This window comes from Hemicordylus capensis, chromosome 2 (genome assembly GCF_027244095.1).
Source record: "Hemicordylus capensis ecotype Gifberg chromosome 2, rHemCap1.1.pri, whole genome shotgun sequence".
NCBI classification, from domain to species: domain Eukaryota; kingdom Metazoa; phylum Chordata; class Lepidosauria; order Squamata; family Cordylidae; genus Hemicordylus; species Hemicordylus capensis.
In genome coordinates, this window is record NC_069658.1 from 101,580,620 (window position 1) to 101,592,761 (window position 12,142).

At 41.1% G+C, this 12,142-nt stretch overlaps 1 protein-coding gene across 7 annotated transcripts in view; it reads right to left on the reverse strand.

Moving 5' to 3' along the window:
• CEP78 (centrosomal protein 78) overlaps positions 1 to 12,142 on the reverse strand; it is a 38,120-nt gene that overhangs the window by 25,502 nt on the left and 476 nt on the right. The window contains exons 1-6 of one of the 7 annotated variants that reach the window (XM_053302568.1): positions 11,962 to 12,110; positions 9,118 to 9,400; positions 7,282 to 7,457; positions 7,125 to 7,197; positions 4,194 to 4,297; positions 2,027 to 2,201 (exon numbers count right to left, since the gene is read on the reverse strand). In XM_053302568.1, coding sequence (XP_053158543.1) covers positions 2,027 to 2,201; positions 4,194 to 4,297; positions 7,125 to 7,197; positions 7,282 to 7,457; positions 9,118 to 9,370 — 781 coding nt within the window. In that variant the 5' untranslated portion in view covers positions 9,371 to 9,400; positions 11,962 to 12,110. The other 6 variants (XM_053302569.1, XM_053302565.1, XM_053302571.1 and 3 more) reach the window with 6 other exon arrangements.

Here is a 12,142-nt window from a genome sequence, read left to right on the forward strand (position 1 = left end):
TGCCTTTGTACTTAGCCCAGAAACTACAATTGATGCAAAATCAGGATGGTCTCTGGGACTACACAAAGAGACCACATTACTCCCATTCTAAACTAACTACACTGGCTGCCAATAAGTTTCTGACCATATACAAAATGTTAGTTATTACCTATAAAGCCCTGAACAGCTTGGGTCCAGGCTAAGAGAGTACCTTCTTCCTCATGAACCTTGCCACCTATTTGAGATTGGGAGAGATCTGGTTGCGGTTGCCACTAGCTCATTTGGCAAGGACACAGAACTGGGCCTTCTCTAGGGCTGCCACAGGTCATTGGAATATGCTCCCTAATATAATTAGAGCCTCCCATTCTCTGGTTGCTTTTAAATAACAGTTGAAAAAGTAGCTGTCTAAACAGGCCTTTAAATATATATTTTTTAAAAATATTGTTAATCTTTCACACTGTTTACATTATTTTAAGAGTTTAATTGTTTGGTTGTTGTTGTTTAAATGGTATGTTTTATGTAACCCACTCAGAGTTGTATTCTGTACCTAATAAATATAGGTATCAAAATAGGAATATATACATACACACACAGAGTGCAAAGCCTTGTCAAAGCTGAAGACTTAAAGGAGATTATCAAAATTAGTAGCAGCAGCTGTGGCAGCAGCCCTTTTGCACAGCTTCTCCTGGTGCACCAACTGTGCTCTTTCCTGGTTAGGCAATCTGTCCACTATCATAGATAGTCACATGTTGATCTTATCCAGGTAGGATTAATGTAACACACCATGTGGTGCCAACGCTGAAGAGTGTTCAGAAGCTCTAGCTGATGCAAAATGGGGCAGTCATTCTGCTTATGCTTGCCTTTCAGAGCATGTAACTCTATTATTTAGACTTCAGTAGATTTTGTTGAATGATTTCATCTTCACTGAATTTGAGCATAATTCAAGAGTTCTAGGTATCACCTTAAAATAGTTTGGGAGCAAGAAATTTGAAGGACTCCTTTCCCCCATATCTGCCCATCTACTTCAGCCATCCATAGAGGCTCTGCTCTGTGTTCCATAGTCATGAGAGGGCCTGGGACAGTGCTTTTTTAGGTGGCAAGATTCAGGTTATGAAATTCTCTTCCGCAAGAGACTCATTTAGCTCACTCTGATGGGTTTTCAGCACATGATTCAGACTTTTGATTTGCCATGCATTTGAATTAGTTTGATCCTTCTCATATGATTTTATGGCTTTGGATGCCATACCCTAGCAACTGCTGTGGTCTTATTTTTATCATCACATTTTATAGAGTAAATGCTGCTATAACCAATCTTGTGAGCCACTGGGGCAGGGCAAGAGGGAGAACAGAAATTATTATTTTTTTAAAGTTAAGAACAGAATGATCCTTATTTATAAGACTTTGTTAGTACTACAAGAGGCCTCACGGAAAAGGAGAAAGAATGATATTCCTCACCTCTACACTAAGCAGGGTGGATAAAAATCAATGATTTTTTTAAAATCAGATTTTTAAAATTTAAATCAGATTTTTTTTATTTAAACTGGATTTTTAAAATAAAATGCTTTTTGAGAAAAACATCTATTTAAAGGTAGTTTTCTATTTAAGATACATTATAGTCCAAAGGTTATTCATCATGAAATAAGGATTAGTTTTTAATTATGTAGCATGAGACTGTATATATGCAATGTTTAAATTTTTTGGTAGATGAACTCCATTAATCCATTCACAATGTCATGCTCTTCTAGAGGTTTCTGTAAGATTATTTTTCTATCTAGAAGAGGGCCAAAAATGAAACCTTCATCTAGTTGTAAATATTAAGATTATATCAGCAGGAATGAGTCTTTATATAAAAAACATGATTTAAAGCTAGTCTTACCGACTAGTGATTTAAATCATGATTTATATAGATTTGATTTAAATCAAATCCACCCTGATACTAAGGCATGAATCTTTTGAAATATGCAGAAGTTTACTCCGAGTAACAGGAGTAAACGTGCTATATCCTAGAGTAAGAGCCCTACTTATAGCTATTATGTCTAGCACACACCTTTTAGCCACAGGTCTTCTCCAAGGCATTCTGCTAAGACAGCAGCACCTTGGTCACCAACAAGCGAGTTGCAGTTGAGTGTGATGCGCCTCAAACCAGCCATGCAATCTAAGTCAGGTCTCCTGTAGCGCAAGCTTTCGGCCCAAGCTTCACCATGTCTTTTCATTGCCTGGTGCTTTGAAAGACAGAACCACCATGAACACAAACAAGAACAGCTGCTGAAAAGCAGAAATAAACAGTGAATGACTATTGCTTGAGATTATAATGGTATTTTAAGTAATATTTATAATTCAAGGGGGTGAATTACATTTCAAATTTACTCTTTAGTGTGTGAAGAGCAGTAGTTTGACCATACTCCTTAGCAGCTGCACTGAAGGATTCTGAATGGCTTTCCTAGTTGTGTGGAACATAGACAAACCATGCATTATGCAATGCCTTTCAAGTTAGTACATTAAGATACCAGTGCTTAGTAACACTGCTATTTATTCATCACCAAAAATATTACACAGTTCAGATATATGCACCTTGGTGAACAAACAATTCCAGGAATTTGATAGGGGATGCATGTCCATATTGGTTCTGCTGAATCTCTCAGCCGCTTTCAATACCATTGGCTATGAAATCCTTGCAGGACTGGGACTGAACAATTTAATTTTACACTGGAACTGGGCAGTTCAGTCCTACCTTGAGAAGAGGGTCCAGAAGGCATTACTGAGGGACTTTTTCTCAGCCCTTTGATCTTTGCGGTCCTGCAGGGTTCAGTTCTGTCCCCTATATCATTTAACATATATGTGAAACCTCTCCAAGAGATCCAGAGATTTGGAAAGAGGGCCTTCAGCTCTAACTCATTATGTCATCCGATCCCAGAGACTCAGTGGGAATCAGACTGGGTGGTTAGAGTAGATGATGGGCTGGTTGCGAGTAAACAAGATGAGACTTAATCCAGACAAGACAGCATTAGCAGTCAGGAGGAGATCCAACTGGGAAAGGGTTCAGCCTATCCTAGATACAGCTCGTGGGAGAAGGCGTTGCCTCCAGAAAGTTGGTTGCCTCCAGAAAGTACAGTTCCCTTCCAGACCATACAATTCATTCCCTTTCCTTCCCCTCCCTCTTGTCCTTCGGTAGGCAACTGAAGACTATTTTGTTCAGATGCATTTGGGGAATGAGGAAAATCTCTACATGACTTTTTATGGCTTTCTGTGGTTGTTTATGGAATTTTAATGGTAGCTTAAATTTGCCTCTGTTATTCAATTTTATACTTTGTTTTATATTGTTTTAAATATGCTGCAAACCAACTTGAGGCTATATTAGCAAAAGGCAGTAGAGAAATAAAAAATAGAATAGATTTGTATGACCGAAAACTAAGGCTACAATTCTGAATGCCCTAAATGAGGATATCTTTTAAATCTCATATAGCATTTTTAGTAGTATTAAGCCAGTAAGCAGCTAACCATTAGGTAGTACTGCTGTTCTTCATCCTACGTGAAACAGTTTGTTTGAAAACCCTGTTTAAAGATTCACATTTCCCTGCTTGAGCAAAAATGCTCTCCCACTGGCTGAGGTGATTCTAACATCAACACTGCTCAACCTCCTTGCAGCCTTCTGAGAAGTGTGGGAAGACTGAGCTGTGTGGATATGTTTTGTGCTGATGACTGAAAGGGGATTTGCACAAGGAAACTCTGGAAATCTGCCATTTGTAGATTCCTGCATGATTGCAAATTTATTCACTGGCAGCGAAGATTACGCTAGAGTCGAGATGAGGGGAGTGAAGACCACAAGGTCTTCTGTTTCTGTCAGGGCTGGTGAGATCTTCCCCCTGGGAATGAGAAATCTCTTTAAAATAAATGGCAACCATTATTATACTTGATTCAACTCGTCTCTCTGAGGAAAACAGGGAAACAAGCTCAGTCACATAGGCCTTGGCTCCCTAGCTATGACAGTGGCCTCTTCCGACATTCCTTCCAACTTTGATATAACTACTTTATATTGCTCAACTTTAATATAACTACTTTATATTGCTCAACCGAGAAGGCAGCATACTGCATTAAAACATCTTCATGTAATATCCAGTATTGCCAGCTACATCTCTTCACAGATCTGGCAATCAGGAGTGGTAGAACTCAAATTAGAAATCAAACTTCAGAAGTCCAGCCAAAACAGGTTTTACCTTTAAAATGTTGGCCATATGTTCTGCACCCCGCCAGGTCAAACTGCACCCTGTAAAGTCTATAGATTTGATACAAGCTGAATTCTTCACACTTTGACAGATTACTGTAATTTAAAAACAAAACAAAAACACCTCTAAATTCAGTATCTGTCTAAGCTTGCTATTTTGTAGTTTAATTTTAAATACATTATAAAATTAAAGCAGTCTTTATACTTATTCACTTCCTCCCTCACACAATAAATTGAAAACACACACATTATTGTGTAGGATTAAGATCTAAGCCAGCAATCCACGTCATGCAATATGGGAGAACAAGTCACCAGTCCTTTTAACAGCATGCCATTTTCACTCATTTGACTGAGCAAAGAGACAAAGAGAAGAGGAGAGGGGAAAGGAAAGAGGGGGAAAGGGAGAAAGGGAACATGATAGAAGTGTATAAAATTATGCATGGAGCAGAGAGAGTGAACAGAGAGATTTTTCTCCCTCTCTCACAACACTAGAACCAGGGGTCATCTCATGAAACTGAAGGCTGGGAATTTTAGGACCAACAAAAAGTACTTTTTCACACATTACATAATTAATCTATGGAATTCTCTGCCACGGGATGTGGTGATGGGCACTAGCTTGGGTGGCTTTAAAAGGGGCTTGGACAAATTTACAGAGAGCAGGTCTATCAATGGCTACTAGTCTGGTCCAGTGTTCCCTGTAATAGGGATTCCCAGATGATGTTGACTACAACTCCCAGCATCTTCAGCTGCAGTGGTCTTTGGCTGGGGATTATGGAAGTTGTAGCCCACAACATCTGGGAATCCCTGTTAAGGGAACACTGGTCTGGTGGCTGTGGGCCATCCTCAGTCTCAGAGGCAAGATACCTCTAAATACCCGCTGCAGGGGAGAAACAGCAGAAGAGAGGGCATGCCCTCACTTCTTTCCTATGGGCTTCTCAGAGGTATCTGGTGGTCCACTGTGTGAAACAGAATGCTGGACTAGATAGGGCGTGGGCCTGATCTAGCAGGGCTGTTCTTATGTTCTTAAGAGGCTTGACAATGCTGGTCTACAATAGCATCCAGTATCAGTGGCATGGTCTGGAGTTCCCCCCCAAATCCAGTACACTAGAATGGCTTTCCCATCTAATGGTACATGCCATAATGATGGTTTTAGAACAGCAACTAGAATACAGCTTTCAAACAACATAAGGAGCAGAGAGTGCTGTCTCCAAGGCATAACTAGCTGACCCACACTTTGTGAACCTCTCTGTTCTAGCTGGTAATAAAAATTCACCTAAGGATACTGGAAATAAGAAAACCTTTAAACCATTAAGTCTCAGGTCAAGGCTCTAATGTCAGAGTACTGCCCCTAAGTAGAACACCCACCAATTCTGGATGGTGCCCAAACTACTTAAGGATTTGCCTAAACAGGGTTACTCTGAGAAGGACAACATGCAATATGTGCACCATTAGCAACACAGTTCTCTAGTAAGCACAGCCAGTGTTCCCTTTAAGGCATGTGTGTGTGCGTGCACACATTTTTTGATGTCCACTCAGTTAATTTTAGATCCCACTCAGGTTGAATCAGGAAGGCTCCATTCTGAATGCATGTGCACACACTGCCTTGATACTGCCACCCAGAACAAAACTCATTCCTCACATATATGAAAAAAATTCAAACTATCCACTATCATCTTATCAGACAGAATTAGGACTGCCACCTGGTGGTCAAATAGTCAAACACTTGCTGGGCCTGCCACCATCTTCTCCCCCTGCCCACTGCAGCCACTTCCTTCTCCCGCCAATCCACCCCTGCCTGTTTGTCCACACACACCCCCGCCGCTTTGTTTCCCGCCTCGCCTCCAGCGGCACCACTTTCTTCTTCCCCTGCTGGCAGCTTGCTCGTGAACTCTCATGAGAGCTGCCACACATGGGATTAGTGGCGGGTACGCCTAAGAGAAACATATATAGAGATAGAGATGCTTTGATGAATTTTTCTTTGCACTCTAGCTCCATCTCCAGAAAATTAGCAGAATGTGTCTTTTTGGTTTGAAACCACTGCCTGATGACCAGCTATGAAGTTTTACTCAGTCAGGCAAAAAGACTGGGGACCATAATGCTGGACACATGCATTCCAGAAGACTGACCATTTACACAGAAAAGCAGGTTCAAAGTCATCCTGAGATATACCTCTGTATATAATCAGGTGTATTCCTCTGTAAGTTTCAGATACATCTACTCTTTACAATCCAATGCACCTGAAGCAGCAACCTAAACTATCATTTGGATATCAACATTGAACATAAGTACTAATGGTGCAGCGGGGAAGTAACTTGCCAAGGGAGCAAGATGCTGGTTAAAATCTCCACTGGTATGTTTCCCAGACTATTGGAAACACCTATATCAGGCAGCAGCGATATAGGGAGATGCTGAAAGGCATCATCTCTTACTGCATGGGAGGAAAGCAATGGTAAACCCCTCCTGTTTCTACCAAAGAGAACCACATGGCTCTGTGGTCGCCAGGAGTCAACACTGACTCTACGGCACATGCAACCTACAACTTTTAGTATATTGTCCAAAAAAATGTCATTTGTCACTTATTAGCCAGGCTTTCAATCAATGTTTAAACCTATCTCTGAGGACTAATTGACATTATAAGAGTGATCAGGGTTTATTTGTTAATAATTAACATATTCTAAGAGTCTCCATCAGAAAAAGTCAAGATGTAAGACCTTAACAGAATACTGTAACTTCATTTCAAATATGGAAAATGCTTTAACATACCAAAGGAAGCAGATCAAGGTGTTTTTAAAGGGTTAAATTAGTATGTTAAAACTCGCAGAACTTACAGATACTCAGAACACTTTACGAACAGAAACAGAACATAATACTGATTCCATTGCTTCACGTTAGTCAGTTTTTCTTTAGAAAATTCAGAACTTACTTTCCAAACCTCCATCACCAACTGGTGAGTGTGCTAAAGACAGGCTCTCTAAAGATGATGTGCTAGCCAACCCCTTCAAAAACAAAGAAAATTTTAAAGTGAATACAGAATAATATTTTCCTGAAAACATACATTTGCTACAATTAGGTAGTCTTACTTTTGTCAGTAATATTAAGTCTCTTTCCCTCAAAAGCAACCCTTGTAGTTCCAGAGTTGTTAAGGTACTGGAGATGGTCAGACAACTTTTAATAGCTTTACATAGTTGGCCAGTCAGATCTTTGGATCGTATTGCTGGAATTCGTCTTCTTATGTGGGTTCCCAGTCGTTCAACACCTAACAGGATCAGAGTTTATTACAGTCAACGATCAGACAAAAATCTTATGACAACCATAAAATATATTATCTTATACAATAAAACCAGCCCACTATACACCACCACCAAAATCCAACAACCCAAAAATCTACAGCACAGTTAAGCTTTTATCAACTGCTTGCTAACACAATTTACATTACAGAACTTTGCTACCTTAGAAGTGGTATTGTTAGAATCTGAGAAGAGGAAAAGAGTATAACCCTAACAAATAAGGGTTGCCAGATATATGATTTCAGTGTCAATACAGGTGAAACTCAGAAAATTAGAATATCGTGCAAAAGTCCATTAATTTCAGTAATGCAAATTAAAAGGTGAAACTGATATATGAGACAGACGCATTACATGCAAAGCGAGATAAGTCAAGCCTTAATTTGTTATAATTGTGATGATCATGGCGTACAGCTCATGAAAACCCCAAATCCACAATCTCAGAAAATTAGAATATTACATGGAACCAAGAAGACAAGGATTGAAGAATAGAACAATATCTGACCTCTGAAAAGTATAAGCATGCATATGTATTCAGTACTTGGTTTGGGCCCCTTTTGCAACAATTACTGCCTCAATGCGGCGTGGCATGGATGCTATCAGCCTGTGGCACTGATGAGGTATTATGGAAGACCAGGATGCTTCATGAGCGGCCTTCAGCAATTCTGCATTGTCTGGTCTCATGTCTCTCATCCTTCTCTTGGCAATGCCCCATAGATTCTCTATGGGCTCAGGTCAGGTGAGTTTGCTGGCCAATCAAGCACAGTATACTGTATACTTTTCAGAGGTCCGATATTGTTCTATTCTTCAATCCTTGTCTTCTTGGTTCCATGTAATATTCTAATTTTCTGAAATTGTGGATTTGGGGTTTTCATGAGCTGTACGCCATGATCATCACAATTATAAGAAATTAAGGCTTGACTTATCTTGCTTTGCATGTAATGCGTCTGTCTCATATATCAGTTTCACCTTTTAATTTGCATTACTGAAATTAATGGACTTTTTCACGATATTCTAATTTTCCGAGTTTCACCTGTATATGATGAACTGTATAAGATAGTGAGTGAATGACTGCACAGCAATCATTTCTCACCGACTGTTCACACAGCATACTTCCTAGCACACCACTTAAATCTTTGCAATCAGATAAGATTTCCATTATACCAATTTCATTGTATCCAAAGACATTCCAAACATTCATGTGCAGGATGCAAGCTGCATGCAGTTCTCTTTTCTACTAGTAGTTAGGAAAGTTCTAAGAAGAGAGACTCCAGCTGAAAAGCTGAAGCAAAAAGGAAGCAGTACCATTAAGAGAGAAAACAGGAGAAAAATCAAACAGAAAATGAAAAATAGGAAAAATTAAGGTTTGCTTAAGTCCACCTTTTAATTTATTTCTTAAACATTGCTGACTGGGTATCCAGTCAGCAAAATAACCTTAATTTGATTTAGTCATACATGAGGATGTTTTTTTAAAAATTCATGTTCCATCTATGAAAGCACTCAGTGACCAAGCTGGAACACTACTGCAATAGTTCTACAGAATAGCAATAAATCCTTGTAAAAAATGACCACAAATGTAAACGACTTTAGAAGTGGTAACCCAGCATGACTAACAGCTTAACTAGTTACTACCTGAGTCTCCAGGTCCTTGATGGTGGAAGCTCCTTATGGCAATAGAAGTCAAAGTCTTGTTGTGCCTGATAGCATTCAGAAGGGGTATCCAGTCAGCACCTTTGACACGATCTGCATTTATATCAAGAACACCACGACGTATCCCAGTTTTCATAGATGCTATAGGTATACAGCCTTGAACTGCACACAGGTGCTCATAATGAGAGTAAAAATCCAAGCTGCACTGTCTCCTTATTTTGACAGAGTCAATCATTTCTAGTCATGTGCCAAGTTGGGATGCAAACTAAAAAGCAGAAAACAATGACCACCATGTTACATTAATAGCTACATACAATACCCAAAGATGCAAAGCTGGATTTCCTGGAACTGTGGCTCTACTCAGACAATGCCCCTCAGGAGAGATAGGATACAGACTTTGTGCTTGTTCACCCCTCTCTTGCACAAGAAATGAAAAACCAGGCCAGAAAACCCATATTTATATGCTGAAAATAAGTCCTATTTGAATATGACAGTTTTCCTGACATTGTGAAATTAAGCTGTGATTAATCTCAAAGAGTTAGGGAGGATCCCATGTTCAAATAAACGCAGCATGTCTCGATTCACTTCTTCCTGAAGTGAATGAGAGAACATTCAAGCCTGAGGTCAGCTCCCACTCTTTCCGGCGATACAAACATGGGGGTGGGGGGCAATATCTAGGTGAACCCTGCTATCCCTAAATTTCTGTATATGTATGTTGGGACCAGTGTTCTCTCTAATTTTTTTTCACCTGTGTGTGGAATGAGTTTTGTTCTGGGCAGAAGTGTCAAGGCAATGTGTGCACATATATATTCAGAGTGGGGCATTCCTGATTCAACCTGAGCAGGATCTAAAATTGACTGAGCAGACATCAAAAAACATGTGAGCACAGGCACATGTGCACGCCTTAGAGAGAACACTGGCTGGGACCCTAACACTTATCCAGACTTACTCTGGAGTCTGGACCCTTTTCTCCCTCCTTTTCCTGCCTAGAGCTCTTAAGAGAGTGCTCCATCTTTCTTAAAAGGCCCTCCCAATACTAAGAAAAGTGCAATACTCTGCAAAGGTCAGCATAGTGGGAAATGACTCTCACATTCAATATTTTGTGCTGAATAGGCCCCCGCTTGAAAAGTAGTGAAGATCACTGCCATAGGCTAATAAGGCTGTAACCCTGGGCCTACTTTAGTCCTCCATTCCATACTGAAGTAACAACTGAGCAGCAGTAGTCAAGCCATTAGATGTTTTGTGTCATTAGACATTGCTTTGTACACATTGATGCAAAACTGATGGAAATGTTTTTAGGTATTAGAGAGAAATGTATATGTTTTACCTATATATGATTAAAGAAATACTTCAAACACAACATTACTGTTTAAAGTGTGTTTTACTGAGACTGACATTACTGACATTTTAAAGTAGAATATGAAGCACCTGGAGAAATAATCCATCTTAAGGTCAATGCCTTGCCAACCCTAAAATGCACAGGTGTCATGAGGAGCTACAAATTGCATTACTTCATTTTCTTCCTTCCAGGCCCACAGAGATAGTTTCATCATATGCCCAACCTGAGGCAGAGATCCACAATTATTTCTTTCAGAATGTATACACAGTTGGCCTGTCCTGGACAACAGAAGCCATGTTGAAGGAAGGAGAATGCAAAAACTGAAGGGGGTAAAGCAAAATTGCAAAAAGAGAGAGATACTGCTGTTTAAGGATACTCCTTCCTCCTAACATTTTGCTTCCTACTGTATTTGGTGTTGAGGAAGCCCAAACAAGTAACAGTCCAAGTGAACCTCCTGGGACTGATGAAAAAGAGGCCTCCTACATCTTCTCTAGCTGCAGTCTCATCCCACTGGTTGAAGACTTTCCCAATGACAGTCATGCTAGTAAAGAGACTTCTCCAACAATCCAGACAAGTGGGACTTAATGAGGTCTCAAAATATCATTACATACTGGACTAAGAGGGATCACAGAGTCAAGATACCACTTTTCACTGACAAAGTGAAAGTACACCAAGAATAATTATCTGGCCAAATTAACGTTTGAGTATGTGAAGAAACCTAACAAACAAGCAAAAAATGGCTCTGTTTCAGCTTCTAAGGTTATGAAGTACTTGACAGAGACTAACTGAAAGGATCCTAGGATGGTTTAATAAAGCATAAGCATTCAGGGGAGACAATCCACTTCCCCAGAGGCTAACCAGCTACTAAGATTGTTTTTATTGCCGCCTGTTTTCCGATGCCAAGGAGCGGGAAATGTTCTGCACAGGTCTCAATAGCGGGAAGAGCACTGCCAACCTTACCCACCCCGCAGACCGGGCGCGAGCAGCACAGGTTGGTCGGCAGGAGCCTGACATTCGACCAACAGAAACCCTGCCAGGAAAATCAGTCGCAACCCAAGAAGGAAGAAACTTGGCGAAGAAGAGACCACCCTCTGCTGCCAACATCCCTTCTTCCCATCTCGGCCCCGCCACCTCCGCCTCACCTGCGGGCTCTCTCAGCCTCCCTCGCGCGTTCGCAGCCGTTCCCTTGGTTTCCCAACCGCCTCCTCTCGCACACAAGAACCACTTCCCCCACGTGACCCAGCAAACCGGCTTCTTCATTGGCTGCCCCTCAAGCGGCGGTTGCTAACAACGACACGCCCCTCTTCCATCGCTTCCAATCCCTCCCGTCCCCGCGCTGGGGTTTTTAACCACCATTTAATTCCCACTTGGACAGTCAGCTCAGAGCACTGCTCTAAAAGCAGCGCGCCAAAAAGGCAGGGGTGGTGGAAAGTCGATCTACTCCACTTACTCTCCTTTGATCCTCCTCCCCGCCCCTCGCTCGCTACCTGTCTGGGGAGAGCAACGGCAAAAACTGGCCCTCGTGTATACACGAAGTGGCTGCTACAGTCCGAAGCAGCAGCTGCACAGATCCTCCTTCGAAGCTGGAGCCTTATTCGTACGCGCTTCTCCAGACCAGCTTGGAAATACTTCCCAGCTCCCTTCCAACCCCGCTGGCGCTTGAGAGAG